The sequence below is a fragment of the Humulus lupulus genome, chromosome 2, assembly GCF_963169125.1.
Source record: "Humulus lupulus chromosome 2, drHumLupu1.1, whole genome shotgun sequence".
NCBI lineage: Eukaryota > Viridiplantae > Streptophyta > Magnoliopsida > Rosales > Cannabaceae > Humulus > Humulus lupulus.
The window spans coordinates 271139296-271147120 of record NC_084794.1 but is presented as its reverse complement, the minus strand read 5'-3'; the positions used below and the strand labels follow the sequence as shown (position 1 = coordinate 271147120).

General features: G+C 36.4%; 1 protein-coding gene across 1 annotated transcript; it reads left to right on the top strand.

Annotated features, from left to right (window-relative positions):
- The first annotated feature begins 3468 nt into the window (after positions 1-3468).
- Positions 3469-7354, top strand: LOC133819410 (pentatricopeptide repeat-containing protein At3g06920). Its single transcript, XM_062252665.1, has 3 exons — positions 3469-3606; positions 4069-4149; positions 4252-7354. The coding sequence occupies exons 2-3, from the start codon at positions 4101-4103 to the stop codon at positions 6930-6932; spliced, it is 2730 nt and encodes a 909-aa protein (XP_062108649.1). The 5' UTR covers positions 3469-3606; positions 4069-4100; the 3' UTR covers positions 6933-7354.
- The last annotated feature ends 471 nt before the right edge of the window (positions 7355-7825 follow it).

The window sequence follows — 7825 nt, the reverse complement described above, 5'->3', positions numbered from 1 at the left end:
GGTGAAGGTCCTTCCCACTTTAGCTCGTGGTAAAGCGACCTCAGGGCGGACAAAACCCTGTATGAATTGGTGTTGAGCTGGAAAGGGGCAAGCCCAACAAAGTCCACGAAGTTCTTGAAAAAGGGCTTTAAGGGCAGTAAAGCCCCTGCCCTCATGTGTTCCTGGCTCCAGGCTGCATACTTCAACTTGTTGTCGGGGTTCCCATCTCCCGGGGAATGGCAACTTCGCTCGTGGGATGTCGGAGCTCGACACCTCAGCGAGCCTGATATTCCAATGTTGTGGAGGGCCAAGATGTCGAAGATCTGCCCTAATGAAGAAATTGAGCTCAAGTAGTGCTCGACCTCGAAGAACTCTTTCTTCGAAGTGAGAATGGAGGTTGATTGCGAAGTTGAAGGGGGGTTTGATGGTTCTCCCATCAGTGAAAATTGAAGGTCCCCCTACTTGAAGGCGATTGTCACTCTAAGAGTGGGATCGATAGGAATTGGTCTGGGCTCGGAGTCTGGATCTGGGTACGCGGCGACCCTAAGTCTCTTCCTTTTTCCCTCCTCGACCTCGTCGATTTGACGTCGAAAGTGATCTCGGGTATCTTCTTGCTCGCGCCTTAGTTGGTGCTCCCGAATCAGATGCTAGTTCCGGGTGAAAGGTGACTCGTGCTTGGAGCCTTCGGTGAATAAGGAATTGCGAGCTTTGACCCCTACCTCTTTTTTGAGTTCTGCGGCATCTAGCAAGAGAAAAAAGGGTGAGGGCCAGGTGAATAAGAAATTAGGAAAACTCGGTCCAAAAGACGAGGCCAGTCTCAGAGCGTATATTCCACGAAAAGAAAGGAAGGTGGATTTATTTTTGATGATCCCGATATTTCAGGGAAAAAAGTTGGCGTTTACTCAAAAAATGATATTTCGGGAAACGTACAATTTATAAAACCCTAATTTTGTACCCAATATCTAGGTGTACAAGATATGTCATCCGAAACCCAAAAACTCAGTAAAAGAACCATGTTTGGGTCTTTTACACAGAATCTGGGTTTGAAACCCACGATATTAGAACTTAAGACTAATATTTACTAAAACACTCTAATGTGCAAAACTAGCGAGGGAACCAATAGTGCAACAATATAAACACGCATGAAAAATATACGGGCATACGAAGCTATGAACAGAGACTTACACAATGCAGTCGGCGAAAACAGAGAGATTGATGACCGAATAAGCGGTTGCAAAAACGATCTCACAGAGTCGAAGAGGCGAACGTTGCTCTGTCTTCTTGGCTTGGAGAACATGCAAGAACTGGGTAAAATTTTCTGGTTTTTTCTTCTTTTCTCTCTGTGAAAGCTTGAACGTGAAAGTAAAATGGGGAAGACGAGTGAAGACATATTTATAGACCCATGGGAATGCAAAAAGCCGAATTAATCTGGGCCATTGGCCAGATTCCGTATCAGATATGACGGCCAGGGACAAATGAGAAGATGGTACCATAAAGTTGGCAGGTGAATGAACGTGGGCAGGTTTCCAAGGCACTAAAGTACTTTGATTGGCCAATATCCGGCTGACGCGTGTCCACACTTGAGTGTTTTTTATGATACAATTTCCAAGATAAGCAGTTCAAAAGTTTCATTCTCATAGGATTCGAACTGATAGTTTTGAGGGGGGAAAATGTTACACCCAGATTTCGAGACCAGAAGTTATGACCTCGAAAACTGTGCTTCTCAAGTGTGAGCTCGAAATGTATGAAAACATTGTATGGTCCAGTTGTAAAATCTCTGAAGTAAAACAACGACCTCGAAGATGTGTGACCTTGGGATACTTTCTGAGTTCGAAATGGCACGACATTGGGATACATCAGTTATCGATTGTCTTCAAATTAAGCAGTCTGAGCTTGGGAAGTGCAAGCTCGAGTGTGATAGCTTTGACAATATTTATCTACTCCGAGCATGTCTTGAAGTGAGGTGGCAAGTTTGTAACAGTTCCATAAGTCTTGACAGTCACAATGCCGATTGCTGATCTCGAAGACCCGATGAGTCGCCTGGGATAGCCTGTTACGTATGAACATATTTATTATTGTATAATCCCAATATTTAAGGGGTACCATTTAGTATGTTATTTGTTCCCGATTCTTATGGGACGTTTCCATGTATATAGGAGATATTTCATTTAATGTCATTATTTGAATTGATATACAAAATATCTTCCCGAAATATGTGAGAATGAACTCTGTAACCTCCCCTATAAATAGAGGAGGAATGACCACTTGTAAGTGATCGATTTTCTGAAGGCTTGAGAGAGAAAGCTCTGGGTAATTCGTCTCTGAAGAATTTCTAGAAAACTCAAAGTCTTAATAACTCAGACTCGTGGACTAGGCAGAATTAACTACTGAATCACGTAAAAATCTTCTTATTCCTCCTTATCATCCATTCGCTTCATAGTTTACATTGTTTAATTGCTCTGCGATCTAAGTTGACGAAAAACGGCGTCAACAGTATAATAGATTGAATTATAGTTCTATAGTATATATAAATATTTATATCAAAAATGTCTACATATATGACATCTAAACACAACGTTGACATAAATATATATTTACATGGCTACATGACATATATATAATTTAATAATATTTAAAAAAAAATTATTAATAGAAATAAAATAAAAATAGAAAACTCACAGTGGACAGTAGTATACATACATCAACTACTTTTAGTTTCTAATGTTTATCAGAATGTCCTTTGGTGAATTTGATGAGGAAAAGAGCTTCAATCACTTGATAAAAAATAAACTATCACATAAATTTATAAGATAAAAAAATAATATGTATGCCTTTATTATTTTTAAATAAATATGATTTAATTATTTAAAATATCATAAAATATCTTATTTTAATTAATTATTTTTTGTTTAAGTTTATCTTTGTTCTAGTTTTTTAAATTGGCAGTGACAATAAAAGATTATATATTATATGTTTAATTCAATTTTATTTAAGTTATAAAATATATGGTTTTATTATTTTTAAATAATTATTATTGTAAAATATCTAAAAAATATCATATTTTAATTTGTTTAATTATTCATTTATTTAATTTTATTTAAGCTTAAGTTATATTTAGCTAAATATAAAAATATTATGTTAAATATAAGAATATTTCGTTAAAATTAACGAAAAAAAAAATAAATCAGTAAAATCAATAATTTCTGTTATAAATATGAAAGATTCCTCAATTATTACTATTCATAAATAAATACTAACAATTATGATGATGTGACAACATAGTACCAATATATAAAAATCAAATTTTAATATATAATACTTAAATAAGATTTTTTTTTAATTCTTTAATTTAATAAATATTTGACGTAATTATATAATTTTTTCAAAAATTAAAAAAAAATTAAAATTTAATTTTAGAAAATTAAAAACTATAAATATGCAGTATTCATCTTAATCTAATTATTAATATTAATGCCTTTTTATTTTATGTACGGATTACAACACCTTACTGAACTGGACTGTGCAAGTTCATTGGCGCCGGCAGTGACTGTCTTCGTCTTCCCTTCTCTTCTCTCTTTTGATTCGCGTAAACCCTAACTGTCAAGTTTATTGCTTTTCAAATTACAGGTACGTGGATTATGATGCCATTACAGTGCTCTTTTTCTTTTAAAAATTTCTTTTTATTTGCTTGTTTTGAACCTTAATTGAAAAGCTTTTAACAGTTTAGCTCAGTATTGGAGCGAAGTGGTTTCTTTTATCTCTGCTTTATTGCTTTTGGTTTCAATTTCAGCTGGTTATTTTTGTAAACGAATTTTTTTTAGGTTTATGATTTTTAGTATTTTAACTGGTTTGATATGTGTGAAAGTTGTATGCCATTCTTTAATTTTTCTTATATTATTTTGGTTATCTCCATAGACTGAGTTGTACGGATGTGTCTTCTTGTTTTGTTTTAATTCCATATGGGTATTAGTACTTGCTGCTTTAATATTTAAAGGGAGCTCATTTTTAGCCCTTTTTGTGTTTGTTTATAGGTATAAATATGATAATATGCTAACTCAAAAAAATGATAATATGCATTTTGTGCATCAGTTTTATGAAGTAAAACTTCACTGTAGCCCTGGATGGTATCAGCTGGACGTGTATACATGAAAACACTCCTAAGAAATTATGGTAAGTTTCAACCTGTATTCTTTGGTGGCCGTGAAAGCATTGGTTTTATGGTTTGCATCTTTGTATGTTATTTATCTGCTTAACTTTATCTGGGTTGTGCAGGAATAGCGCATCGTTTCGATTTCAAGTTTGGTAAGATTTACAATTTTTTGCAAAAGTGCTCATTTTCATCTAATGGGAATTTTTCGGAGCCGGAGGGGAAAGTTATTCCCTCTGTGGATGGTGGTAGTTTCCCTGAAAGTTCATTGAATGCTGAGTGTACAAGACAGGTAGTTGATGAAACATGCAATTTATTAGAGAGCAGTCCTTGGGGACCTTCCGTTGAGAATTCTCTGTTGATGCGTTTTGGGAAGCCTCAACCAGAATCAGTCATTCGAGTGTTGAGGAGACTGAGGGATGTTAATCTAGCAATAAATTATTTTCGGTGGTCTGAGAGACAAATTGACCAAGCACATTGTCCGGAAGCATATAATTCACTAATTATGGTCATGGCTAGGAGTAGAAATTTCAATTGGTTAGATCAAATTTTGGAAGAAATGAGTGTAGCAGGAATTGGTCCATCTAATTATACTAGTGTTGAATTAGTTGTGAGCTGTATCAAGTCACAGAAACTAAGAGAAGCTTTTGATCTAATACAAACCATGAGGAGGTTTAAATTCCGCCCAGCATTCTCGGCTTACACTAATCTGATCGGAGCACTATCTACAGTGCCTGAAGCTGATCTCATGCTCACTCTCTTTCATCAAATGCAGGAGCTAGGTTATGAAGTAAGTGTTCACTTATTTACAACTGTCATTCGTGTGTTTGCTAAGGAGGGAAGGGTTGATGCTGCACTCTCTCTGTTGGATGAGATGAAGAGCAACTCACTTAATGCAGATATTGTTCTTTATAATGTATGTATAGATTGTTTTGGTAAGGTTGGTAAGGTGGATATGGCCTGGAAATTTTTTCATGAAATGAAAGCGAATGGTTTGAGGCCTGATGATGTTACATATACTAGCATGATAGGAGTTCTTTGCAAGGCTGACAAACTGGAAGAAGCAGTTCAGTTATTTGAACAGATGGATCTTAATAGGACGGTACCATGCGCATATGCTTATAACACCATGATTATGGGCTATAGTTCAGCTGGAAAATTTGATCAAGCATACAGCCTACTCGAGAGGCAAAAAATAAAGGGATGCATTCCAAGTGTGATTGCATATAATTGCATTCTTACGTGTCTTGGGAGAAAAGGGAAAGTGGATGAAGCATTAAAGATTTTTGAGGAAATGAAGAAAGACGCAGTGCCCAATCTTCCAACATATAATATTCTGATTGACTTGCTTTGCAGGGAAGGAAAGCTTGAGGCTGCTTTGATGGTTCAGGATGCCATGAAAGAAGCTGGCCTGTATCCTAATGTTATGACCATAAACATAATGATTGATCGGCTTTGCAAAGCTCAAAAACTCAATGCAGCTTGTTCTATATTTGAAGAAATGGATTACAAAGTTTGCACCCCAAATGAGTTTACATTTTGCTCTCTTATAGATGGCCTGGGCAAACAAGGAAGAGTAGATGATGCCTATAAGCTTTATGAAAAGATGTTGGATACTGATAAGATTCCAACTGCTATTATTTATACATCTCTCATTAGGAATTTTTTTAGGTGTGGCAGGAAGGAGGATGGTCACAAGATATACAAGGAAATGGTACATCGGGGCTGTCCTCCTGATTTGATGCTTCTTAATACCTACATGGATTGCATTTTCAAAGCGGGTGAAATTGAGAAAGGTAGAGCTTTGTTCAAGGAGATTAAGGCTCAAGGATTCAATCCCGATGTGCGGAGCTTCTCAATCCTAATCCATGGTCTTATAAAGGCCGGATTTGCTCATGAAACTTATGAGCTATTCTATGCAATGAAGGAGCAAGGCTGTGTTTTGGACACCCGAGCTTACAACACTGTTATTGATGGATTCTGCAAATCAGGAAAGGTAAACAAAGCATACCAGCTGCTCGAGGAAATGAAAACAAAGGGTCACCAACCCACTGTTGTTACCTATGGCTCTGTCGTTGATGGGCTTGCCAAGATTGATAGACTTGATGAAGCTTATATGCTTTTTGAAGAAGCTAAGTCAAAGGGCATAGAGTTGAATTTAGTCATCTACAGTAGTCTTATAGACGGGTTTGGGAAGGTGGGTAGAGTTGATGAAGCGTATCTTATAATGGAAGAGTTAATGCAAAAAGGTTTGACACCCAATGTTTACACATGGAATTGCTTGCTTGATGCTCTCGTGAAAGCAGAAGAAATTGATGAAGCCCTTGTATGCTTTCAGTCCATGAAAGATTTGAACTGTGCTCCCAACCAAATAACTTATAGCATTCTCATAAATGGATTTTGTAGAGTTAGAAAATTTACCAAGGCTTTTGTGTATTGGCAAGAGATGCAAAAACTTGGGTTGAAGCCCAACACAATCACCTACACCACCATGATCTCTGGACTTGCAAAGGCCGGGAACATAGCAGAAGCTAACAGGCTGTTTGAGAGGTTAAAAGCTAGTGGTGGATTGCCTGATTCTGCTAGCTATAATGCTATGATAGAAGGGCTAAGCAGTGCAAATCAAGCAATGGATGCATATATGCTTTTTGAAGAAACTCGGTTGAAAGGTTTCAAAATTCATAGCAAGACTTGTGTTGTCCTCTTAGATTCATTGCACAAGGCCGAATGTCTTGAGCAGGCAGCGATTGTGGGTGCTGTCTTGAAGGAAACAGCGAAGTCTCAGCATGCTTCAAGGTCATGGTAACATTGTTGTCTTTGCTTTGATTGGAGAAACTGTTGTAGCTTACACAATGGCAACAGAGCATTATTGAGGGCGATAATGGACGTCTCTTCGAAATTATAGTTCCTCTCATCAAATTATGATGTTGTGCCCAAATTGTTGTCCTACTGGCACAAGTTTCATGTATTTTCATCTGAAAAAAAATCGGATTCAGCTTTTTGGTGTGCTGAAGCGTAAGAGTTGGACATTTTGTTGGGAGAAAGTAGAGGAAGAAAAGAGAGTTTTTGGCCTAGGAATAACATTTTTTTTTTGTAAAAGTTAAAGTTTGGAATATAGACTAAATATTATACCCATTCTTTTGCATTTTCCCCTCTCCTTTTCTTAATCAATGACTATCAACAATTGATTTCTTCGCAAGGAATAGAGTGCTCTATGATTAATGACTATTTTATGTTTTTTTGTGGCAGATGACTATTATATGTTGATTGCAAGGGATATTAAGTATCTTCAACGACATGTGGTTTAAATCAAATGTCTCAATGAGGAATGAATGAAAATAGGAATAGGAATTATAATGCCATGATGGTGCACTTTAAATGAGTGTCTTTGCACTTCCAATTTCAGCTACTATACACACGTATGACTTTACTTGCACTCTAAATGAGATGTTTGGGAGAATTTGCTATTCTACCTCTATGGGGGTGTTGTGTTTGGTATGGTGATGGGTATGGTTGGAGTAAAGTTCTCAGGTGTGTTTGGTATGGAGAATGGGTATGTGATAACTCTTGAATAGAGTTGTTTTTATGCTTTTTAAACTTGTAAATGTAGAATTAGGAAGAGTGATATTTGTTTATTGTTGTTATTTTTAGTTAATTTCTTTTTTTTTTTTTGCGTTGTGAATTTATTATGTTTTTTTA